General features: G+C 47.0%; 1 protein-coding gene across 3 annotated transcripts in view; it reads right to left on the bottom strand.

Annotated features, from left to right (window-relative positions):
- Positions 1-26,395, bottom strand: part of RPAP2 (RNA polymerase II associated protein 2) — a 1,184,138-nt gene that overhangs the window by 743,173 nt on the left and 414,570 nt on the right. For all 3 annotated transcript variants that reach the window (XM_069641788.1, XM_069641789.1, XM_069641790.1), the window contains one exon: positions 17,041-18,475. In XM_069641788.1, the coding sequence (XP_069497889.1) occupies positions 17,041-18,475 (1,435 nt within the window). The remainder of the gene's footprint in view (positions 1-17,040; positions 18,476-26,395) is intronic.

Genomic DNA, 26,395 nt, shown 5'->3' with positions numbered 1-26,395 from the left:
CATGTCCAGTACTATGTGTGAAAGTTAATTTTGTTACTCTCAGTCCCCCTCTTCCACGGCCCAGTGTTTGTGTAAAAAGGAGGGCAGGGGTGAGATGGGACCTCAGAAAATCCTAAAAAATAGGATGGGTTAGAGAAACAAAATAGGGGGAAGACTGCGTCTCACCATCAGCTGCCTCACCCACACTGCGCGAAGACCCCCTCACCCAGGTGATGCTCCCGCACTGGTCCACCCCAGGGTCTGGATCCAAAGGCGATGGCCGTGCCCTGGCCACCTGAGAGAGAGATCGATCCCTGGGGACTAGCGGGTGAGACAACCTCTGGTTTTTCACAGGTGTGAGCAAAGATTAGACGGTAGATGAAAGTTTGCGGGGGTGATTGCAAAGGGAAGATATTAGGTTTGTGAAGGAGGAGGATTTGGCAGAGTCCAGTGCAGAGGAAAGGCAGTAACAGAGTTTTTGCAGGCTGGGATTAGAGTAGGTGCCCGTAATTTGTGCCAGCATCGTAGATCACGGCGGGTGGTTAATTTGAGGGTCTGAATTTCAGAGGTGATCCAAGGCTGAGGACTGGGACAGGAAGGTGTAAATGTGCAAGCAGAATAGTGTTGGTCAAATAGAATCAAAAGTGCATAGTGTCACGCTCACCTGGGTTTCTGCAGGAGCAATGGAGTCCTCCGGATCCTTCCCCTCGTGACCCCAAGACTGGGAAGCAGACATGCCAAGAGAAGAGGTGTTTAGAGGGGTTTTGTAAATAGGCTTCCTAAACCTCCCTCCGCCCTCCCTGTGTCCCTGTGGAGTGTGTTCCCTTACTAGGGTGTGGCTCACCTTTTGGATTAGAGTGGTGTGCTCTCCATCCTGCATCTGCAGGGGTGCTGAAGTCTGGGATTCAGAGCTAGTTTCTTCACTAGGTTCAGGCAGGTGTGAGTGCGAAGTACACTTTCCGGAGTTTGCCCAGTTTACAGCACCGGGTATGTCCGTGAGTTCAATGAATGGGCTTAAGTCCAAGAGCCCACAGGTAAGTCCAAATGTGAGTGGTACGTTCTATAGAAACCGGTTGCTTCAATGGTTTGCGTGCGGTTTTTATGGTGGGCGGTAGATTGGGGAAAAGCTGAGCATTGTAATGAAGTTTATTGTCTTTACAGGTCTCAAAGCGGGCTGCCAGCTGGTTGCGGGCCTAGAGAGAAGAGTTCCGCTAGCCTCACCTCACAAGTTCTGTGGTCGCGCAGGAGACTGAGGCTTTAATTTTGCATGCGCGTGCTTACTTGTTCTAACTTGTTTTCTCCTTTCTTCCGTAGGACTAGTCCGGAGCACGGAAGAGCTGCAGAGCGGGTCTGGAGCGCTGGAGAGCTGAAGATCGGGTCCGGAGCGCAGGAGAGCTGAAGATTGGGTCCGGATGCGCGGAAGAGCGAGATTCACCTTGATCGCGAAGAATACAGCTGACGGTGATCTCAGGATATCCGAGCGATGGGAGAGAGAAAACAGGTAAGGTAGTTCCAGGCTGCAGAGCGGCTGAAACAGGCAGGAATCTAGGCGGCGGTGAATGTGTGCACAAGGCAACAGAAGGCACACGAAGCATGGACCAATTCATGGATGTGGCTTATATAGGCAGCCACACCTAAACTCTACAGCGTGCCTCACAGTTTCTCACAGTTCCTGGATGACCCCAGGCATCCATGTTGGGAGCACAGGAAGTGACTGGAAAACAAGGCTTATAAGAAGGTGTTCATATTAATAGTTCCTCAGTGCATGTTTTGCCTGCTAGGCTTTCACCCATCTAGCCCTACTTGTGTCTCAGGCTTTAACCCCATGTGTTTGTGTTACAGAGGTGTTGGTTCCCATGCAAGTACCCATGACAGTCCTCCCCCTCAAGACCCCACCCGATGGTGTTCTCACTGGTCCAGGTTTGGTGGGATTATCCCGATGGAATCTGCGTAGTAACCGGGGGGCACGAATGTTCTCGCTTGGCTCCCATGACCTAGCCTGTGGCCCATATCCTTTCCAGTCTACTAGATAGTATAGGGACCCTTTTGTTATCTTAGAATCCAGAATACTTTTGACTTCATATTCTGGTTCGTCACCTTCTACTACTATTGGAGCCGGAGGTGTTGCTACTCTTGTATCCGGGTGCACAGGTTTTAGCAGTGAAACGTGAAACACCGGATGTATGTGAATGCGGGATGGTAAGTTTAGCTTCATAGCGACTAGGGAGATTACAGCTTCGATTGTAAACGGGCCTAAGAACTTAGGTTGAAATTTCCTTGGGCCTCTTAGCGCTATATATTTTGATGCCAGCCACACTGAATCTCCAATCTGATAGTTTGGGGCCTTCTCTCTGTGTTGATCTGCATGCCTTTTCTGTGTTTCTTTGGCGACTTGTAAATGTGTCACTGCCTCCTTGGCGGCCTGAGTGATATGTTCATGCAAGGTCTTGACCGCAGGCATTTCGATTGCTTCCGGTGGGTCGTATTTTAAAGTCCGTATAAAATATAGAATGGAGTCAGTTGAGTACAGGCATGTGTTGAGTTGTTGTATGCATATTCTGCCATCCATAAAATCTCCAACCAAGCATGGTTTGTTTGGTGTAGCAGACATCAAAAGTATTGCTCCAGAGTTTGGTTTGTGCATTCAGTCTGCCCGTCGGTCTGTGGATGGTGACTGGTGGATAAGCGGATTTCTACTCCTGCTAAAGTACAGCATTTCCTCCAGAAATGTGATATAAACGGACTCTCTCTGTCTGATATTATCACGGATGGAAACCCATGCCATTTCAATATGTGGTCTTGGAAGTTCTGAGCTAAAACTTGAGCCGAAGGTATTACCTTTAAAGGTATAAAGTGGGCCATTTTAGAAAAGAGGTCAACTACCACCAGGATGGTGGTGTACCCGGAACAGGAAGGTAGATCTGTGACAAAATCCACTGTGTGCCAAGGAGCAGGAGGTATAGTCAGGGGTTGTAGCAGACCAGCTAGTCTTTGCCTTGATGCCTTATTTTGAGCGCATATCCCGCATGAGTTCACAAAATTCAGTGTGTCGTTCTGTCAGGTTGGCCACCAATAGTGTCTTTTTACTTTGGCCAGCGTTTTAGCCCCTCCGGGTGACCCTCCAGGGGTGAACTGTGATAACTGGTGAGGATCTCGTCTTGAAGAGCTTGTGTGGGTAGGTATAGGCGCCCCTGGAAATAGGGGAGATCGCCCTGTATGGAAAAGTGAGGTCCCTTTTGGTTCCAAGTCCATAGCTCTTCAGCAGGAATACTATTCTTCACTTCTTTGTTGAGCGCATCCAGCGGTGAGAGAGTACTATCGCCAATGCCTAGGATTTTTTCACTGGGGATTATGTCCACTGGATCTGGATTGTTGTAAGCCTCTTCTCCTTTGCCGATGCAGGATAACGCCTCTGCCTTGCCATTCTTGACTCTAGGCCGATAACTGATTACGAAGTCGTATTCAGTTAGGAACAATGTCCAGCGAAGCTGTCGTGATGATTGGACCTTAGCTGAGCGTAGGTAATGTAGATTCCAGTGATCGGTTATGGGTTAGAGAAACAAAATAGGGGGAATGTAGATTCCAGTGATCGGTTATGGGTTAGAGAAACAAAATAGGGGGAAGACTGCGTCTCACCATCAGCTGCCTCACCCACACTGCGCGAAGACCCCCTCACCCAGGTGATGCTCCCGCACTGGTCCACCCCAGGGTCTGGATCCAAAGGCGATGGCCGTGCCCTGGCCACCTGAGAGAGAGATCCCTAGGTAACGCACACTAGGTGATAGGCTCCTCGTAGGTCTAGTTTCGTAAAGACATGCAATTGTCGTACCTGGTCTAACAGGACTGGAATTCATAGTGTGCTTGGCGCTGAGTAAATAGTGTGCTTGGCGCTGAGTAAATAGTGCCTCCACTCTTTGAGAGCACCCTTGATTGCTAAGAGCTCTTTGTCTGTAATGGCATAGTTTAGTTCCGCTGGAGAAAATGTCCTTGACCAGAATGCCACAGGATCTAAGTGGCCTGTTTCCGGATTCCGCTGAGATAGGACAGCTCCCATGGCTACACTGGATGCGTCGGTTTCCACGATGTAAGGGAGATCTGGTTGGGGGTGCGGTAACACAGGGGCTGAGGTGAACATGTCTTTCAAGGCACGAAAGGCTTCTTCTGCAGCTGGCGTCCACTCGAGTTTTCAGTGTTTACAGAGAAGTGAGGTAATCGGATGCACCAGGTGTGAAAAGCCAGGTATGAAGCGGCAATAGAAATTTGAAAAGCCTAAAAACTTTGTACCCCTTTTAGAGATGTGGGTGAAGGCCAAGTAAGTATGGCCTCAACCTTTCTGTTGTCCATCCTGATGCCTTGCGGGGACAACACAAACCCCAAGAATTCCACCTCCGTGACATGGAACGAGCATTTTTCAAGCTTGGGGTAAAGATGGTTCTCACGCAGTTTACGGAGTACCTCTCGCACATGTGTGATATGTTTTTGCAGGTTGGACGAATAGATGAGAATATCGTTGATATACACTACTGCACACACGTCAAGTAACTCCCGTAAAACATCATTCATGAAATGTTGAAATGCTGCTGGGGCATTACATAGCCCGAATGGCATTACTTGGTATTCGTATAAGCTGTACCTGGTGCGGAACCCGGTCTTCCATTCATCACCTCTTTTAACACACACTAGGTGATAGGCTCCTCGTAGGTCTAGTTTCGTAAAGACATGCAATTGTTGTACCTGGTCTAACAGGACTGGAATTCATGGCAGCGGATACCTATTTTTTATGGTGACCTGATTCAATGCCCGGTAGTCTATACATGTGCGGAGATCACCCTCCTTCTTGCGGACACAGAATAATGGTGAAGCTGCAGGTGACTTTGAAGGACGGATGAATCTGTTTGCTAGATATTGATCCAGATACTTCCTTAGATGGGTGTTCTCTTCTTCGGTCAAGGCGTAGATTCGACTGCATGGTACTTGGGCCTCGGGTACTAAATCAATTTGGCAGTCGTACGAACGATGAGGTGGAAGAGTATTAGCCTGTTCTTTAGCGAACATGTCTCGGAATTCCTGGTATTCGGGTGGTAGGGCTCCTATTATCCCTAGTACCGGCACTGACTTAGGGGATGCGAGTAGCGGGTATTCTGAGGATTGGGATTTTTCATAACAGCGTCTGCAGTCCTCTGAGAAGGCCAGTGTTCTTGCTCGCCAGTCTATACGGGGGTTATTCCAACCAAGGCATCCCGAGAATCACCTGGAATTGTGGAGCCTTAATTAAATCGAAGGAGATTATTTCTCTGTGACCATCTTGGCAGAGGAGGGTGACATCAGTAGTGCGATGAGTAAATGGGCCAGAAAGTAGTTGGGAACCATCTACCGCGGTCACGTTGTCGGCTATTGTTTTTGGGCAAACTGATAACCCCATCCGGTCAGCAGTTTCTAAGTCCATGTAATTGCCTGCGGCCCCACTGTCGATGAAGGCCACGATTGCATGCATCTTGGGCGAGTGTGGTGGATTCAAGATAACTGGAATGGCAAAGTGGGAGGTCTGAGGGGTCTTTACCATGCTCGACAAACCGCCCTCTATGTCTGTCGGGCGTTGGAGTTTTCCGACTCCTCCGTGCCTTTATTTCCATCCATGGCCCCCACCGTCTTCCGAGGCGGTTTTGCTGGGCAGCTGCAGAGGAAATGACCCGATTGACCACAATATAGGCAGCTGCAGAGGAAATGACCTGATTGACCACAATATAGGCATAACTGTTCTTGTCACCTCCTGTCCCGCTCCGATTTAGTGAGAGGGCCCCGTACTATGCCTAATTGCATGGGTTCAGGATGCGCCTCTGCTGAGGGCTGGGCCGACTCCTTAGGACGTACATAGAATGTTCTGCTCTCGGCACGGTCCGTTTTCCGGTTTTATAGCCGATTAAAAAGCTGGAGAGCTAGCTCTATGTACTCAGCGCAACCCTCCGTGGGGTTTACCACCTGCACAAATCCATCTTTCAGTTCCCCACATAAACCCCTGTAAAACTAGGTAACTCATTTTTCTTCTGGCCAATTTGTCTCGGCAACTAGCCGGTTGAACGTGGCCACATAAGCTAGAAGATCCTTACTGCCCTGTCGGAGTGATAACAGCTCATCATCTAAGGCCTGTCCTTGCGTGCGACGAGCAAAGAGCTTCTCCATCTCATGATGGAAACCGGCATAATCACGTAGTAAGGGATCGTCCCTACTTACTAATGGGACAGACCAGTCCGCTGCATGGCTCCCTAGATATGATAGCACAAAGGCCACCTTGGACCGGTCATTGGGGAACAAGCCAGGTTTGCATAAAAAATGCAAACGGCACTGGTTCATAAAGGTTCCAAATTTCTTGGGGTCTCCCACAAATCTCTCTGGTGGTGCTAATGGGATATTACCCGGAAGTACCACCTGTACAGGGGTTACGGATCGAGTCTGTGGGATTGAGGAAGCAGCCGCTCCTCCGGGTAATGGTGACAGCCCTGCCTGGGTTTGAAGCAGTTGCCGGCCTATCTCATCAGTTTTGTCGCTGTTGACTATCAACTCGCGCCTCAGGGCATTTGTCTCAGCGCGGGCTGCATGCACTCCAGCTCGCAACTCCACCAGAAGTTGACACAACTGATCCACTTCCGAGGTTTCCATTGCTCAGGCATAGTGGTTTACGGTAGGCTTCGTGTTCTGTCACGCTCACCTGGGTCTCTGCGGGAGCAATGGAGTCCTCCGGATCCTTCCTCTCATGAACCCGGGACTGGGAAGCAGACCTGCCAAGAGAAGAGGTGTTTAGAGGGGTTTTGTAAATAGGCTTCCTAAACCTCTCTCCGCCCTCCCTTTGTCCCTGTGTAGTGTGTTCCCTTACTAGGGTGTGGCTCACCTTTTGGATTAGAGTGGCGCACTCTCCATCCTGCATCTGCAGGGGCGCTGAAGTCTGGGATTTAGAGCTAGTTGCTTCACTAGGTTCAGGCAGTTGTGAGTGCGAAGTGCACTTTCCGGAGTTCACCCAGTTACAGCACTGGGTATGTCCGTGAGTTCAATGAATGGGCTTAAGTCCAAGAGCCCACAAGTAAATCCAACTGTGAGTGGGAAGTTCTATAGAAACCGGTTGCTTCACTGGTTTGCATGCGGTTTTCAAGGTAGGCGGTAGATTGGGGAAAAGCTGAGCGTTGTAATGAAGTTTATTGTCTTTACAGGTCTCAAAGCGGACTGCAAGCTGGTTGCGGGCGTGGAGAAAAGAGTTCTGCTAGCCTCGCCTCATAAGGTAAGTTCTATGGTCGCGCGGGAGACTGAGGCTTTATTTTGCTTGCGCGCGCTTTCTTGTTCTAACTTGTTTTCTCCTTTCTTCCGTTGGACTAGTCCGGTGCACGGAAGAGCTGAAGATCGGGTCCGGAGTGCAGGAGAGCTGAAAATTGGGTCTGGATGCGCAGGAGAGCTGAAGATCGGGTCCGGGTGCGCGGAAGAGCGGAGATTCACCTTGATCGCGAAGAAAACAGCTGACGGTGATCTCAGGATATCCGAGCGATGGGAGACAGGAAACACGTAAGGTAGCTCCAGGCTGCAGAGCAGCGGAAACAGGCAGGAATCCAGGCGGAGGTGAACATGTGCACAAGGCAACAGAAGGCACACGAAGCATGGACCAATTCTTGGCTGTGGCTTATATAGGCAGCCACACCCAAACACTAGAGCGTGCCTCACAGTTTCTCACAGTTCCTGGATGTCCCCAGGCATCCATGTTGGGAGCACAGGAAGTGACTGGAAAACAAGGCTTATAAGAAGGTGTTCATATTAATAGTTCCTCAGTGCATGTTTTGCTTGCCAGGCTTTCACCCATCTAGCCCCTATATGTGTCTCAGGCTTTACACCATGTGTTTGTGTTAGAGGTGTGGGTTCCCATGCAAATACCATGACACATAGTGAAAGTCAGAGAAATCATAGTCAATGGAAGAGGCATGAATAAGTGAAAGAGACAGGAGAAAGGATCTCACATCGGGTTAAGGGGCAAGAGAGTCCTGCCTGACTTTCCTCTTAGTCATTGAAGGCAGGAGATGAGGATTTGCTGGGACTGAGATGTTAAAGTGAACAATCAAGTGATCAGAGGGAGAGGGGTCAATGAAGAGTCCAGAAGAGGAGAGTGAATTGGAGAGAAAAACAAGGCCAAGACAGTTCACAGCAGAGGGCATAGGCTGGTCGTGGAGGGAGTGGTCAGACAGGAGGGAGTTAAGATCAAGGCAGAGGCTGCTGAGGGAGGTTAAAGTCCCCCAGCATGACAACAGGGATGTCATGATGAAGTGACTGAAGGAGAAGGAGTTGAGAGGACCAGGCGGTCAATAGATCGCCAAAACAGTGAGAGGAGTAGGAGGTTGGAGTCGAATAGAGGCATATTCAAAAGAGGTGTTGATGTCAGATGAAGGTAGAGGGGCAGTGTTGAGGGCCTTATTGATTCCAACAGGTCCGGAGAGTGGGAGGAGGTAACCAAGACAGTGTGGAGAGCTGCTAGTGTGGCAGAGTCATGAAAGGGATCCAGGTTTCTGTGATAGCAAGAAGTGAAAGTTAAGGGTCATAAGAGTCGAAGTGATGAGTTATGTAGGCCTACTTGTGCATTCCAGAGGCCAAGTTAAAAGGTGATATAAGGTGGGGGAGAGGAGCAGGTGGTGTGCTAGGCAAGGGGGATACATGAGGTTGGTGATCCTGGGAACAAGGGAGCATCTTATTTGATTGGTGCGGGTGCAGGGGGCAAGGAGGAAGATGAGAGACCTGAGAGTGATGCAGAAGTTACACCAAGTTGACGTTGAAGGCCATGAGAAAAGGGAGGTGGAAGAGTAGGTAGGATTGGGAATGGTACGAAGTCAAGATGCATGATGAGGGGTAAATGAAATAGGCAAGTGAAGACAATGAAGAAAGGGTGCAGCCCAAGATAGAGCGAGAGGGGGAGATAGAGAGCGAGAGAAAGAGGGGGTAGGTGGGTGAGCGGAAAGGGAAGGGGTGGATGGTTGGCTGAGAAGAAGCAGGTGTATGTTCTGAGTTGGGCTCAAATAGGGCTATAGTAACCGAAATACTGTTAGCAGGTCAGAAAAAAGAAATGTTTGTTGGTCATGTGAATAACAGAAGGTCTGTGGTGAAAGGCTAGTCAGTGCGTGGAAAGATACCTATGTGTGGAAGCAGAAGTCAGGTAAAGGGTGAGCTCATTGATGTCCTGGCTTGAGCAGAGGTTCTAGGCCCTTTCTGGCCCCAATAGGTAGCACCTATTTGCTGCTTTTGACCCTCGGCTGCAGATGCCTGGACTGGACGCTCAGGGGAGACGGAATAAAGCAGGCAGTGTGTCGCATATAAATGTACAATTATAATTCATAATCTGTCATTGCGAGAGCCAATCACAGTGCTCTAGATGAGGATAGCTCTCGGAAGGATAGCTCAGCGGCAACGTGCTCGCCTTGGAAGCAAGAAGACACGAAGCAACACAGGTTCGATCCCCCGGTCCGCACTTAGAAACCTCTGGGTATTGAAGCGTGTTATAAATACGCAATTAAGACAAAAATAATTACGCAACTAAAAAACAAACAATTCCTGTAACAGCGGCTCGATGCCCGCGGGCTGTGTGAGCGCTTTAAAAATGCAAAATAAATAAATAAAAAATTGATGGCTTCCACACTTGTAGGCAGAGTCCAGGGTGTTGCAGGCCCAGGGAGCTTTGTTTTATAGGCAGGACCCTGAGACGGTGCAATACTGATGTGATTATGCACACCGAATAAGCCTGTCATCTCACAGTGGTGCACCAAGACAAGGGGGGGAATAGGGATGTGGAAAAAGGAATAAAATAAAAATGTTCTTAGAAGGTCTTGAATCATTTGCAACATGCAGGTGCTATAGCATGAGAGCAGGGGGAAGGAGGGGAAGTGAGGGAAGGGGTGGAAGGAACGAAAATAAACAAAAGCGTTCTGACTAGGTCGTGAGACTATTTGGAATGTGCAAGTGCTGAAACATGAAAAAAGGGAGGGAGAGGCGGAGGAAGGGAAGTGCAGGAGGGGAGGAACGTGAGAGGTACAATTAAATGCAAAACATGTTTAAAATAAGTGCAGGCACAAGTAGGTAGACTGCATAAACGAAAGCCAAACATGCATTTATGACAAGCATGTACGAGTGTCTACAGCCTGGAAAAGCCTTGCCTCATGGAATGAGGAGCTACATCAGGCATGCAGGCAAACATTTAAGACTAAGCAGGTAAGGGTGAGAGAGTCAATCTGGTGTTTAGGGTAGTCAAAGTGCGAAACACAGCGCAGGCTGCACAAAGTCAATCCGGTGTTAGGGTGGACAAGAAGCGAAACACAGCGCAGGATGTGAAGAAGTCAATCCGGTGAATTGGTGGGGTGGCTGCAGCCAACAAGCTCAGGGCTGTCAAAATGGTCATATCTTCTCACAGTGACACTACTGCCAATATTGGATACAGCCAACATTCATTTGTTATTACAGTGCCAATTTGGCACTAGTAGGCATAGCCAATATGAGTGCACTTACAGAGGTAATGGTGGCATTACTGGGTATAGACAATTTTAGTGTGTTCTTACAGTGCCAAAACTGGCATATATTGGCAGAGCCGGCATGAAAATATCGGCTTACAATGGCAATATTGGCATTATTTGACACAGCGCCAACAAGTGCTACCTTATGGTGGCCATTCTGGCACACCCAGCATGACTAGGTCTACGCATTGTGGCATGAATGGCCTTTTTGGGCACAGCCAACGTGTTTTTGGAAAATGTTCCTCTGTACTGTTTGTGACATGGCATTAATTGGATTTATTCATGTATTAACCCTGCAGAACCGATTGTAAATTGCATGGCTTGCTACCCATTTTCAACAAAACGACTGCTGTAAAAAGCATTACCTTTAATCCTGTATTTAAAACCTTTTCCCTCAAAGAAAACCCCACCTACACTTTCTTGATTAATTTGGGCACCCTGGCTATGCTTGTGAGCTAGTGCTGATTACTGGGTATAAGGAAAGCAGATGAGAGCCGAAAGGGAAGCCATGAACGGAGGAGAAGAAGGAGCAGGAGCACCCAAACGTGGTCCAAGACGGAAGTACTACAGAGTACTACTCAGGCCGCAGCCGGGACATACCTCTGTGCACCCCAGGCCCCGCAAAGCATCTATGCGAGAGGACGTGCAGCCAGGCCGATTCTGACATCTGCAGAGCCGCTGCAGACGTTGCCAGTTAACCGATCACTACCGGAGCCTCAAGAAGCAACGCAGCTGCTTGGAAAACACTGGTACCTGCAAGAAAGAAATACAGGTATGCGCGTTACCCAAGAGGCAGGCATTAGAGATCCGGGGAAGCAAAGAGGTGAAAGTAGAAGCTGGAACAAGAGGGTCTTGGACCCTAAGATAAGATTGCGAGTCTGGGACCGCACGCATATGAAAGACATAAGAGCGTTTGGGACCCCAAAAACAGCCCAAATAGAGAAAGAGGAATCGTATGTTTGGCAAGAGACTGAACTAAACAGACAGGATAACGGATTGTGAGTCTGGGACCTGCACTCATATGAGAAGCCGTGAATAAAAGGGTCTGGGACCCTGATTGGAAAAGAAGCCAACAAAGAAGACTTTTATGCTTGGCAGAGGAGTAAACCAAGCAGATACAACGCTACATTGCGAGTCTGGGACTTGCAACCATATGAAAGGCAAAATCAACGTAATGGAGAATAGGAGGGTCTGGGGGAGAGTGAGAAAGAGAGACAGTACATGAGTGGACAATTGCTTGGCAGGAGAGTAAACCAAGCCATTGAGAATATTGCGAGTCTGAGACCTGCATCAACATGAGAGTTTGGGAACAAGTGGGTCAAGAACACTGGAACTGAAAAGGACTAATTAGAAGGTGAGACGGTGTAGGAATAAGAGACCGACACAAGGGTCGGCATGTTGATAGACAAACACTTTTGTTAACAACAAAAATGCTTGGGAGTTGGAAGAAATCCTAGCTAATCCTACCGCTAAGAGGGGTTTGCCTGTCTCAACAAAACTAGCTAATGAAACGGTCAGTGTTTGAATGTCCAAAGTAAAGTTTGCCGTCCTGTGCCCAAATCCTAACCCTCACAATCTTAACTTAACAGAAGGTGAAAAGGGAAATGTCTCTTGACTGCTGACATGAGGCCCAGTTTCGTAGTTCAAAACAAAAGTTCCATAAAGGTGTAGTAAAATAAACAAACGTTAACTAGACTCAGGGGGATGATTCCCTTTCCCGGAGTCCTTCCAGCTGTATCCAACTTTGTCTTTGTGAGCAGTCCCACCTCCTAGGTACGGGGGCGAGGTAAAAAATGCCTGGTTTTCTCTCCCTAGCTAAGCTGTGATTGTTCCTTTCACATGCTGTCGTCCCAGACCCTGTTCCCAGTACCCCTTCTCTTGGACCACTCTCCTGCCAAGTGGGGTGCACAACGTTCTTGAGTTCTCAGTTCTGTCTCTCTGTTTTCACTTGCACCCACAGCCCTGGTTTACTCTCCTGCTAAGGTCTCTGAGTGTCCCTTTTACCTACAAATTTGTATTCCTCTTGAATGCGGTCCAGGGAACCCTTCCCCCAACATGGGTCCCAGACTCCTTTCACGTGTTCGTTCACAATATTCTTTTTATCTAATCTCTCTCTCTGCTCCACAGCCTTGGTTTACTCTCCTGCGAAGATCTGTGAATACCACTTGTAGCTGCAAAGTTCCCATAACCCTTTATGACTGGCTGTGGTATGCTTTTCTGATATGGGTTCCAGACCCCAATCGCTTGATTAGTCGCAACATTATCTTGCTTTGATCTTCCTTCGGTACATAGCCTTGGATTACACTCCTGCCAAGGTCTGTGAGTACCGCTTAAATTTAAAGGATATATGTTCCCCCTTGTTACTGGTCGACTTATACCGTGATATGGGTCCCAGATCCCCTTCACTAGAGCACTCTGTCCCATAAGTGTTCTCTCTTTGCTTTGCCTTGTGACCCATATGCTCTCTGGGTCTCCCCAACCTACAGACTAGCCACCCTTGTACCTGTAGGGACTTGGCTGTTTCTCTCTGCTTGTTCATGGGTCTCCCCAGAGGCTTCAGTGGCTTCTCGGGTACAGTGGGACCTTCCCCAGTCCTCTGTGTCTCTCTCCTGCAGCTTGCTGGGGATTTGGTGTCTGCGCAGCAGCTCTGCTCCCTCCTCTCGGGTCTGACTTCGCTCGTTGTGGGTCCTCTGCAAGCCTGCTTTCCTCCTCAACATAGTCGGCCTCTCACTGCTGTGGGTCTGTGCGGCCCTTGCCAAGGTCTCGGTCTGCACAGAACTGAGAATAAAGACGCCATCGTTCTCTTCCCGCTCTGCCTTTGAATGACAGCTGACCAATTATGTTGTTGCAAAGGCTAGAGCGTAAACCTTTGTTCTTGTCAGTGATCTTCATTACTCATGGCCTCTTCCTCATCCCAGTGTTTTCTGTCTGAGATATCTTGCAAAAACACACTGGGGCATTATGTATTGGGGAATGGACGGGCTTTTGAGGAAAGGTGGGAGGGTGACAGGGATACTGCGTTCTCCCGAGATCACCACTACTCTCAATGGGGTCCTCCAGCCCCATGAGATGATCCCGCTGAGTACCAACCCCAGGTGTACTGTCTGGTAGCGGGCCTCACCTCCCTGGCCTCATGGAAGCGGGTTCCCCCCATCTAAAGCAGTGATGATACCTCGGGATTCATCACAAAGGATATAATCTGACGCTTGGTAGGTAAGGAAGCGTGCCACATTGGTGGGATAAAGTACTGTGAATCTGAGGAATATAGCCTTGTGAATTGCCAATTGACATTAACCTAAAAGGGTACAGGGTTCTGAGGCCCAAAAGGAAGGAATGTAGAATAAGAAGTAGTCTAGGGGAAAGGAGCACAACCCTAGACTTGGAATCCTATATTTGTGAACATTGTTTATTTCACCAGTTTCTGATTACCTGAGAGACTGGGATCTTTTCTGTTGGTTGGAACCAACATGAACACTTTACTTTGGGAAGAGATCATCCATGCACAGTTGGGTTAAGTTATTCGTGTTAGGGACAGAGGTAGGCTTGTGAGACACTTTTTGGTTTTGGACATCCTGACAATTTCACTTGTTTTCTTTGAGGCAGGTAAACTCCTCTTAGCTTCGGGATACAGAGGCATTTTTCCAACACTTCCTTGATTAATCAAAGTCTGTACCTAAAGATATGCCACCATTGTGTCAGAGCCTTACTTCTGCACCCTTGGAGTGGGTAAATAGTTGCAACGAGTCTACAGTGACCTGGCGGTACCTGGCTTCTACTTTATTATTTGAGGTTTGACAAAAGTGTGGTTTCTCCCTAATCTTGGTAGCCACTATCAGTACATCCTTATCCAAAGAAGTGCCTGATAGAAGAGTTGCCTTTGTCCCTCAGGTCCAGGACTGGATGTGGACTGCCTTGTTATGAGCATCCCCATACTCCTCCCGTCAATGTCAGGGCACTGGCCTTGTCACAGAGCCCTCTGCATAAGTGAGACAGAAGCAGAACAAGCACACTACCGGATGTCGAGTCCGAGGAAAGTCAGATGCCAGGAAGGGGCAGAACGTGCATTAAGAGAACCTACCAGAAACAGACATGCGCCAAGCGATCAGGGATGCCAAAATCTGACTGATGGAAGAATAAAAAGAAAGAGTCAGGCAAAGGGAGCGAAAACAAAAAGTCCTGCATTGAAGGCATCGGTGCCCATGTGGACAGAAAACTGGCGGATGGGTGGCTATAGAGCGCAGGGCTTGTGCGGTGGAGTAACGCCCCATGGATGTGTCCACGCACACCTTCTAAATTAAAGGGAAGATTATACCTGTGGTGCATATGGCTCCGGTCCTTTCCCAGTTGTTGGGGCGCCATATAATATGGTGGACAGAGGACAGGACACAGAGATTGGGCATTTTAAGCGAAGATTGTAGAGAAATTCCCATTGAAAGTGTATAATGAAATTAAAACTGTAGTGCAATGTGTAATGTGGATTTCCATTGTGTCTTAAAATGGTTTAGCCTGTGGTTCTCAAAAGTCTACTTAGCCTCCATTCTACCAATTTGGAGTATATTTCGCTGATGTATACATGTTCTCTTTTATAAAGCCAACAACTACTGCTGTACTAATTTACAGAATATCTTATGTTGTCATTGTTTAAGCTTTAGCTGTTAAATTGCTTTTCACATACTACGCATGAACTCACCTGTACCGTGAATGGTTACCTCACTTTTCCCATCCCCTTCTTTAAGCCTCTTACAGCTACCATCACTTTGCCCTTTATTTTCCTTGTCACCTGATCTCCCTCCTTGGGTGTCTTGAAGTGCTTTTGTATTGTATTCGTCATTTATATATCGCTATTTCCCCATTTGTATGGCCTCAATGCACTTTGTGGTTGGAACGCCCTTGGTGACCGCAGTCCATGTGTAGGAGGTTCCAAGTTTAAATTAAAGATGGTTGTGTGCATTTTTGCCGGGTTAGGATTTAGGTGGGCTGCCTAGGCATCAGTAAGCATCACAGAGGTCAGGCACATCGGTGGGTGCTGTTGGTGGTTTAGGATAGAGTTCTAGCCTGAAGATTAAATGTGTGCCCAGCTAGACTGATTATTATTTTCATTGGTTGACGCTGTATACTAATGGCAGAGGTGTTGAGGTTCCACAATTTGGTGCAACAGAAACCTTTAAAAATGCCCCACCTTTGCTTCAATTCCAATTAATCCCAAAAAAAGGCATATGGCCTTTAATGGTATGCCCAATCTTAAAGACTGTGCCTTTCATCAACAACCAGTCTATCTCTTACAAAAGTATAAAATTAGCTACCCTTAACACATGGGGCCATAGGCCATTAGTTCTACATTTTGTTGTGAAAAAGATTTCGGGTAAGCTGTATTGTAAAGCACCCCATGTTATAGGTTATGCTAAAGCCCCAAATATGTAGTAAACCATAGCCATTTTCACTCATTTGCAATCAAGACACATTTTATACCGCAGAATCTCGAAACAACTAAGCAAAGTGACTTTTCCTGTATTTCTGTGATTTATGGTGAATTATGCTGTTAACATTTGCAACTACAGTGGAGCCCAATTTGGTCCAACAGTGCAGTGACATCCAAATATGTTATTATACTTAAATTAACATCCTGGATTTTAGAGAAAAGCAAAGTAGGCCAGCACTAATGTGGCCAATTGTGTAGCTTCAGAGAAAAAGTGGTCAACTGAGCTTGCCAGTACTACAGCGCATATCTTTAAACTACTTCTCATTTCCCTTTCCTCATCTCATCACTGCAACCCGAACCAAGTGAGGGACAGAACTTCAGTCATTTGGCAGGAGGACATACCCTGCCAAATAATGTCTACTGCAATATGAAAACCCTGGTAATAGAGCGATACATCACCTGTGGTTCTGTTAATTTACCCAACAGTTACCAAACAATGTAGATAGAGTACACAAGAGGCAGGTATTGAGGTATGGTGGTTTATAAGAGGGGCAAATGAAAAACCATGTTGTGGCGCCATTAGCAACTATTGCCCTTTCAGAATACTCTATCCACCTACTAGTAGGTCAAGGCAGAGGACTTTGGAATTCACAATCAACCTCCACAAGGGAACACAGCATTTTCTCTCTCAGGTATTTATTTGAAGATGAGGAGAGAAGGAATCCAAATAGTTGGCCTGTGCTTCCCTTTCCACCCTCTGCCATGCTAGTCCATGGAGACAGCGAAGGGTGTGAAAATGTGTTGCTGTGGGCATTCACAAAATAAAATTACAGATGTGAAGCTATCAATTCTGAGGTATATTCCATCTCTGGGTTCTGGGTGACAGACAAGTCGAGCTCTGCCCTCATCTTTCAGATGTGACTCTGAACCCCCCGTGGGTGGAATATATCCCTGTAGTTGATAGTTACCCATATATGTGCTTCATTAGAAACACGATTGTGCACTCAGGGGTGAACTCCCCACATTAAGTAAGGTAACAATGAGTAGCAGAACTAGATGCAACACAGTATACTATATAGGAAGCATTTGAGACAGGATGGGAAGAGTGGTACTTACTACATTTTCACCCAGTTGATTCCTTTCTTCGCTTTCCACTTGGTTTACTTCTTCTGGCAAAGTGTATTTTCCTTTAAAAAACTCTCTGACCCTAAGGTCTAAGAGCGCAGTTTCTTCTTGCAGTTTCTCATAGCTGGGCAATGGCTTGCCCGCAGTGTCCACCTCCTTAAAGGGCAAAGATTCATTCAAACTATTCTGACATTCTCTATGTAAAGACTCTTCAGGATAGTCAAGGTCAGCAGGGTCAAGGTCCAGGTCATCTTCATCAAGCTCATTGTTTTCAACCTCAGTATTGTTGGAGCCATACAGAAATGTCAATGTTTCCTCTGTCTTCCACTCCATCAGCGTTTGCATCAGCATCTCCAACATGGTTAGCTTTATAGCAACAGAGTCAACAAGGACAGGCCTGTCTGAGGTGAGGGACTGCTTTGACTTATCAAGTAGCTTCCGGAGTCGCTCGGCACCTCTTTTGCTTACTCCTCTTGATGTCACTCGAGAGCCAGCGCAAAGATCTTCAGAGGTGTGAACATTCTTAGCCTGCCTTGTTGACTGGTTACCTGAAACGACAACGACGGGTTCCTTCTCAAAGATGGAAGCGCTTCCTAGATCAGGCGCACATAAATTGCATGCCTTTAGTTGTTCTGTGAGTTTCAGTACCTTCTCTTCGAAGTCATTTGCATCTTTGGGTTTCTGCACCTTCAGTTTTTTGTCTATAGGTTCTGTGTCTTTCACCACCGTTTCATCAATATCTTTGGGGACTGTGTGTTTTGGCAAATTCTGTTCTATGTCCTTAGGTTCTGTGCCTTCTGGCACCATCTTTTCTAAATCGTTGGTCTCTGTGCCTTCTGGCCCCTTTTGTACTATGTACTCAGGTTCTGTGCCTTTTGGCACCATCTTTTCTAAATTCGTAGGCTCTGTTGCTTTTGGCCCCTTTTGTACTATGTACTTAGGTTCTGTGCCTTCTGGCACCCTCTTTTCTAAATCATTAGGCTCTGTGCCTTCTGGCACATTCTGTTCTCTGACTTGAGGTTCTGTTCCTTTAAGCAACTTCTGTTCCGTCTCCTTAGTTTCTGTGCCTTCTGGCACCTTGCATTCCTTGTCTTTGTGTTCTGTGGCTGTCACAGTCTGTTCTTTGAACTTAGATTCTGTGCCTATGGTAACGTTATGATGTTTTCCCTTTGCTCCCACATGTACTTTCTCTGCTGGTCTTCTATTTGATATTGTGATTCCATGCAGCTTCTTGTTCAAGTCTGTTACACTTGCTTGTTTTCCTGGGACCAGAGCTGAAACAAACTCCTGGTCATGTGCATCATGACTGTCACTGTCCGATTCAGAACCACTGGATTCGCTTTGGCTCGCATCTAAATCCGGATTTTCAATATCTGAAGGAATAAGTGGTCTTTCCAGCAATTTAACCTCCAACCCGGATTGACCGCTGAAAGAAAAATATTTCATAAAAAGTTTAAAGCATCGCTTACTGGCTATAAGAAAGAAAAAGTATGCTGCAACATTATTTTGAAAAAATTGATATGGAAGAACAAGTAAATATCCCATTTGGTTTAATGCACAAACTCAAAGACATGCTCACAAAGGCTTTCTTTTGTTATAGTTTTCTTTTTTTTTTAAACTCTCTTTATTGTTGTTATTATTAAGAGTAAAACAAGAAGACAAAAAATAATAAATTAACATGGCAGCAGTACATCACACATTATCCAAAATAGCATCACACGCAAGGGGTTCCCAGGAAGAATACATTCATTCAAGATCTGCAGCAGAGTGGTCTGAGCCTGTGGAGTCCATGTGGGCATTAGATAACAAGAAGACTTATAAGTGTCCCAAATATTTTTAGGCTTCGCAGGATGTACCATTGCGCAGCATTCAGCCTCTACATCGTGACAATATAAGGTTTAAGACTTCCAGAGAGCATGTTCAGGAGAGCGACGCCAGCCCCAGACCATAGCAACTCTTCTCTTCGCCAGGAGCAAGAGCAGGCCCAGCACACGCCAGACGTGACCGGGGGCTTTTTTTGTGTACCCAAGCAAAACAGCCAAGGGAGAGGGTACTATTTGGTCTCCAGTGATCTCACTTAGTGTGTGGCACACCTGTGGAAGACCTGCATCCAGAAAGCACAAAAGCTAGGGCAGTTCCACGATAAATGTATAAAGGTGGTCGGGGAGAGACCACAACGCAGACAGACGTCAGATCCCCTCAGGAAAAAATCTGTGCAGGCTAGCAGGGGTGTAGTAGAACTGAAATGTAAGAACTTGAAATGTATTAACTTATATCTGCTGTTCAGCATCAACTTTTTGGTTTGTGCACAACAATAGCGCCATATGTTATCCGGGATAGGGTTACCTAGAGATTCTTCCCACTTCTCATGGGCCCCCTCTGTCCAGCCCCCGTTGGTGTTGATGATTTGGGTGTAAATACGTGATACCAACTTCCCAATGCCCTCAGACTCTATTATGCTGTGTAAAAGTGGTGCATCGGAGGAGAGAGGGGGCCAGCGGGAAAGGAAGGGAACCACGCCAACAGATTCTGAAGTCTAAAACATACAAATAAGTCTAAGGCGAATCCCAGGTACATGTGTGACCGGCAAAAGGGGAGAGAACAGGATATCAGTGCTGGCCTTTTGTTCTATTCGCGGGCAAGCTGTGCAGGTACCCTCTACCATATTCTTAGCCTTGCCTATACACCTCGGTGAAGTAAGGATGGCTGATTTTTAGAGCACCAGTGATACAAGGGCTCTTTCTATTTGGACATGAGAGCTATCCGGGCTGTTGGAATACCAGTGGGAAAGAAACGACGCCTGTGCTGTGTCGTAATAGGATTCAAAATCAGGCAGCGCCAGTCCACCCCTCTCCAATGATATTATCAACGTATCCCATCGTATTCGGGCCTGTCTACCCCCAGCCCCATATAATACCTGACTCCACGGATTTCAACTTCCTAAAGAAAGACCTTGGTACAGGAACCTACGGAGAAGAATAATTTTAACTAGGGATATGTAACCATATAGGGATAATAGCAAATGCCTCCATCCGTTACCACAAAGCGGGCCTGAACAAGTTAAGCCCAATCCATCAGCATATCTCTCCATCCCGTCAGTCAATGGAAACAGCACCGATTTTGCCATGTTCTTATTAAGGCCAGAGTAATAACCAAATTTGCGTACATCTGCCACAATGGGTGCCAGATTAGCCTCAGGGTTAGTAACAAACAGAATCATATCATCGGCATACAACGAAATGACCAATTTATGGGTATGTAGACGGACACCTCTGTGGATATGGCTAAACCGAATCAGCTTCCGGTAGGGGTTCAATCGCCAGTGCGAACAGAAGAGGGGAAAGGAGACACCCATGTCTCGTACCCTGCCCCATCCAAATTGGTCCAGAAAGACGACCATTAATATATAGATGTACGACCAGAGAGGTATACAGTAGAGACCAGGGATAGAAACGCCTCCCAAACTCACATACTGCATAGCACTGAGAACATGAAGGGCCACTCCATGGAATTGAAAACCTTCTCGGCATTAAGGAGAGCAGCGACCATCAAGATCTGCTGATCCAGTGCCGAGATCAGGCCAAACACCCTTTGCAGTCCGTATGATGTGAACCTCCCAGGGATAAAGCCTGCCTGGTCGGCCTTTAGGCTTTTGGCCATTAACGGCACCAGTCTGGCAGCAAGAACTCTTGAAAATATTTTATTATCGATATTTATGAGGGAAATCGGTCTATACGAAGAGCAGTACTCTGCGTCCTTCCCTGGCTTCAATAGGAACGTGACCACGGCCTCTCTCACAGACTCAGGCAACTTCCCATCTCGCAGGGCTTGCTGAAACACGTTTAGAGGATGTGGTGTCAGAGTAGCAGAGAACGTCTTATAAAAATCGGCAGTGTAGCCATTCAGTCCAGGAGCCTTTCCTGAGGGAAGTGCCTGAATGGCATTGTGTATCTCCTGAGCCCTAACAGGGCTACACAGCCACTCCCTTTACCCCAGAGTGAACCAATACAACGCTACCTGATCTAAATACCTATCTATCAGGGACTAAGACACTGTTGTCTTGGTAGAGTATAAGGCGCTATCAAATTTCACCACTGACATGTGACATCCTCTTCTGTGTATTGTAGTTCTCCCACACAGTTTCTTATGGCGGTGATGTGAGATATATGGGCTTCGACCCCTACTGCACGGGCCTTAAGCCGCCTGGGGCGTTGACCCTCTCCGTACAGATGGACAGAAGTCTGCCTATGAAAAAAATCATACTGCTGATTCTCTGAAAGTGTCAAGCTCTTCGCAAAATTTCAACTGGAGAGCAGGGTTATTAGCAAAGCCTGCTTCAGCTTCAATCTGTTGAAGTAAAGACTCACTCCTGGTTAGTTTTGCCCTAATAGTCTTCTGATTACCAGCCTCCTTCGCGATACATTGCCCAAGCAGAACACATTTAAAGACTTCTCAGAGTACAGAGTGAGAAGCCACTACCCCCAAGTTTTCCCGGAAAATGTTTGAATGCTCTCTGGAATGGAATCGCGAAAATACTGTGTCCAAGAGACTATCATTCTTGAACATCCAAGACGTGCCACCACCTTCCCTACCTGGTATAACCATTCATTTTGTAACTAGGGCATGTTCAGATAGCGTGTGTGCTCATTTAGAGCTGTCAGTGACCCAACCACCACCCTCTCTGAAACAAGGAAATGATCCAGCCTTTATGCCGATTGGTGTACTGCCGACCTGTACATGTAGCCCCTTATTGTTGATGACGGATCCTCCAAACATCCACATGCTCCATGGTAGTACAGAGTTGTTGAATCTTGTACGAAGCTTTAGAGACCGGCCCGATTATCCCTCCGGTTCTGTCTATGTCTGGGTCAAGCACCACTTTGAAATCGCCCACCAAGGGATTTACATTTGCCAAATATTTTGGTAACTTTGTCTCAACCCACTCCAAAGCCTTGAGGGAGTCAATGTTGGGACCATAGTAATTGACCAACTTTACTACCCTGGAGTACCCCTGTGACTATTAACGCCCTTCCTTCAGCATCCTTTGCCATTTCCGTAAAACAAAAAAACAATAAACCCTGTATAACAATACAGACACCCGAGAAAGAGAAATACCTGTGGCCGCCCCAAGACTTGGCAAATGTTGTCTCATCTGCCGGGGAGAGGTGGGTCTGCTGAAGGTAGGCGACATCCACGTGGTGTCTTTGCATATACAGCAGCACCTTGCGTGCCTTTGAGGGGAAATTAATGGATATTCGAGGACATGCAATGTATCCCATCAGCCATCACTTACAACCCACAATATCAAGATCCCGGTTGTAGTTTGTAGTTTGAAAGCTCATCAACTTCTGATGATCCTAAACTGCCCATTCCAAGCTCTCCAAATCACCGAACAGTAACCACCAGCCCCCTATAATTATTTGCTGTGCCACCACAGGGCAGATGTAATTCTGCTGCCACATAAAATGAACTAAACATTCATCCAAATTAAAACCCAACAATACCCCTTGCCCCCCACCACCGCCAGCATCAACCCCAATCCGCCAGTCAAACCCCCCCACCCCAAAAACCACAATAAGAACATTGCCCGACCATTGTGGCCAACGCGGAACTTTGCAAGGAAGAGCATTGCGTATCTTAGACCCTTCTCTCAGTCTTCTTTTAACATCTGTAAATGTTCTCCTGGAGGCTTGGATTTTATTAGCAGAATCTGGGAAGAAGCAAATTTGAACATCCTTGTAGATAAGAGTGCCCATCTGGCAGACTTGATTGTTATCCGTCTAGGTGGTGTGCCAAGGACCTGTTGCCTGCTTCCTGGGATTCGGTGCACTCGCTCACTCAAGCTCACACTGCTCATCAGTGAGGACCTTAAGAGATTTTTTTAATGGATATTTCTCTGAAGGCGGCCGTGGTTTCATCCTCCACTGTTGAAAGTTTCGTTTCAGCTTCATCCAATCTGTCCCCATGTTTGTTCAACCTCATTTGCATATGGTCAACTTTACAATTTAGGTATTCAGCTTATTAGCCATAGAATGGAGGCTTGCCTGCAGCTGTTCAAACATGACATTCATTTCTTGCATATTGTCTGACGTTGCCAGGTGCCTCGGGCCACTGACAGCTGATGCCCCAGCGTCTGACACATGAGTGGACTGTCCTGCGAAGAGGCAGCGAATAGTAACTTGGACTGGCGCTTATCCGCTCTTTTAAGCTCGCCTTAGTGCTGCCCCCAGATAGCTTGGATACTGCTACGTAGAGGTGGAACAAGGTTGCAGTCAGCTGATGGTAACAAGAGAAAAGTGTGCAGGAGCAGTGAAGGCTGATATCCCCAATGGTGTCCCTGGAGCCCCCAGAGAGCCCCCTCCTCATCCAGCACAGGATCTTGGCCACCTGTGCCACCAAACTAATGCAGCAAGGAGCCACCCAGGCTCAGTATATCTCCAGAAGTCCTCTGGTCCTTCTTATGTGTGGCACCGCGAGGAGCGCATCTCTGAGTTGCACCGTTTCACACAAAGGGTAGTCTCCACCCAGCCACCACCAACTGCAGGCCAGGTATGTTGTTATATGCAGATCCTGGCGGTCTATAGGGACCCCTCGCCCGCCACACAGTAAATATGCTGCAATGACGTGGGGGGGAGACCCAAATGTTAAAACTGGAGCTGCTTGTCAGGATGGAGCGGCTCCCCCACAGAGAAAATGCCGGAGTCCGTACCGCCCGAGTAGCTTTACACATGCAATAGCTGTTACTCAACGCCTATCTGACGGAGCCCGTCGCAAAGAGCACAGGCCCAAACTCCCGGCGCGCAGCCCTACACCGCTCTGCCACGCCCCTTCCTGCTGCTAGCGGCTCCCGGGGTCACCAGCGTGGGTCCCCCAGCAGTAAAGCACCCCCCCCCCACTGCAGGCCAGTGTTAGCATGGGAAGGGACCCCCTACCATCAAGGCCGCTCCTCCAGATCAAGACGAGGAGTCGGCCTAGGCGGGAGGCGCTCTAGAAGGGTTTGAGCTCAGCACGATTAGGCTCTCTGGACTCCTCATAGTGTAAGGGGGTCCAGAATCGATGGGATCCACTTAGAAAGTGCTGTCTGAGTAAGGATTTAGACTATATTGATGTGGGCCGCCGGAAGCTCACGGAAACGTGGCCATCACATCCGGGTTTTCGATCGCCCGCCCTTTTGTTATACTTTCCTGTGTGTTAGAAGTGCATGGGTTTGTCTGCTGGAGTGAGGCAAAACACAGCCGCAATTCATTGAGACAAATAATCTCAATTAACGGTTTGTTCGGGCAGCTTTTTGGCAAGCAACAACACAATGTCTACCCCTTATTTAAAAACTGTCGGTGTGTTAAAAACCTCAGCCTTAGTGAGGACATGGATTTAGAGTATCATATAAGTTTCAGTGTATTATAAATGACAATTGTAGAAAAGTATTTTTGTATTAAATTAATCAAGTGCTACATGGTTTAAATTTGAACTCTAAGCACCACATGCAACATACATATAAAATCTTATATACTTTATATTTTGACAAGCAATTTCATTAATTTAGGTACAAAATTGAATAAGGCTACAATAGGAGATAGTTGAAAAGCATTCATATATCTTTTTAAAATTAGTATTTAATAATCTAACATCTGTAACAAATATTGAAAGATATTTCTGCCTCTTCAATCACACCAACTCCCAAAACTCACTGACTGAACAACTCACCACCATGAAACTACAACAACTAGTAAATGGGGCAACACACTCGGCAGGACACACCCTGGATGCACTTTTCGCTAAGGAAAAACTCATCAACACGGCACCGCCAATACAAATACTGTGGAGCAACCATCTCATCATCCCATTCATAATCACTCTGCCTACGCAAGTTTGGATCCAACCCCCTAAACTCTCAACCACCACAAAAATAAACTGGAAAGACGTCAAAGAAAGCAACCTACTTGAACAACGGAAGTTAACCATCAACAACAGAACTAGAGCTAGCTGACCTAGACGGGAAAGCAGAGACATTACACAAATGGATCGCATAGGTAGCCCCAGAAAAAACATTTACACCATCAAAAAAGAGAGCAATGGAAAAATGGTTTACCCCACTATTAAGCACCATGAAAAAGGAAAACAAAAAGATGGAACTGGAATGGAGGAAAGATTACAACCAAGACAAAAAAACACTGTTCCAGAAGCAAATCCGTGCATACAAGGAGGAAATTAAAAAGGCAAAGAGAAAGCATTATGATGACAGAATCACAAAGGCGACCAACACACAAAAAGAAATGTTTCACATCATAAAAGAAATGAGAAACCCACCAGGCTGTGACAACAACCCAACCCCCTCGGAGAAACTCTGCAACGACCTTGCAGATCACTTCAACAAAAAAACATCAATGACATCCAGCAAACCATCCAACAGAGGCCAACCAACAACAACATACAACCAAACAAACCTATCTCAGAACCGCAGCACAAACTCAATAAATTCCCTGAAGTATCAGCAGAGGCATTCGCAATGCTGGTAAAACACAGCAAGAAGGCAGGCTCACCGATGGATCCCTGTCCCCCGGACTTCTACAAATCAATCATCGCACAAGGAACGCCAGCAGAATACTACAGAAGCCTTCTAAATCTATCACTAGCAACAGGAACCGTACCAAGGATCTTCAAATCAGCTTACATCAAACCACTTCTGAAAAACAGAAGCGGCGACGTAGATGACCTCTCCAACTACACACCAATCTCTAACATCCCCTACCCAGCAAAACTCCTTGACACCTACGTATACAAACTAACCCAAGAATACGTTGAAGAACACCACCTGCTAGACCAAGCTCAAGTTGGCTTCAGACCCACAAGAGGTACAGAAACAGCACTACTATCCATCTGGGACGACCTAAAAACAAACGCAGACTCCAACACAACATCAGCCCTTATTCTTCTCGACCTCTCCGCAGCCTTCGACACAGTCACCCACGACACCCTAACCAAAACACTAGAAGACATAGGCATAACAGACACAGCACTGCGCTGGACTAAATCATTCCTAGCAGACAGAACTGAAATCGTTTGGATTAAACCCTAAAAATCCACCCCACGATTTAACGACTGTGGAGTGCCACAAGGATCCTCACTATCACCACTGTACTACAACATCTACCAAACCCCAGTTAACAGAATGTTCAAGAAACACAACATTGCATGCTACAACTACGCCGACGATACTCAAATCACCTACAAAATCAAAGACACCCAAGCCGATCATTCAAACCTAACCGACTGTCTAAAAGAAGTCTTCAACTGGATGAATGCCAACAACCTGAAAATCAACCCAGGAAAAACAGAAATCATGATC

The sequence above is a fragment of the Ambystoma mexicanum genome, chromosome 1q (assembly GCF_040938575.1).
Source record: "Ambystoma mexicanum isolate Mex_15411 chromosome 1q, UKY_AmexF1_1, whole genome shotgun sequence".
Taxonomy (NCBI): Eukaryota; Metazoa; Chordata; class Amphibia; order Caudata; family Ambystomatidae; genus Ambystoma; species Ambystoma mexicanum.
Note: the sequence above shows the minus strand (reverse complement) of the source record. Positions and strands in the feature narration are given on the sequence as shown.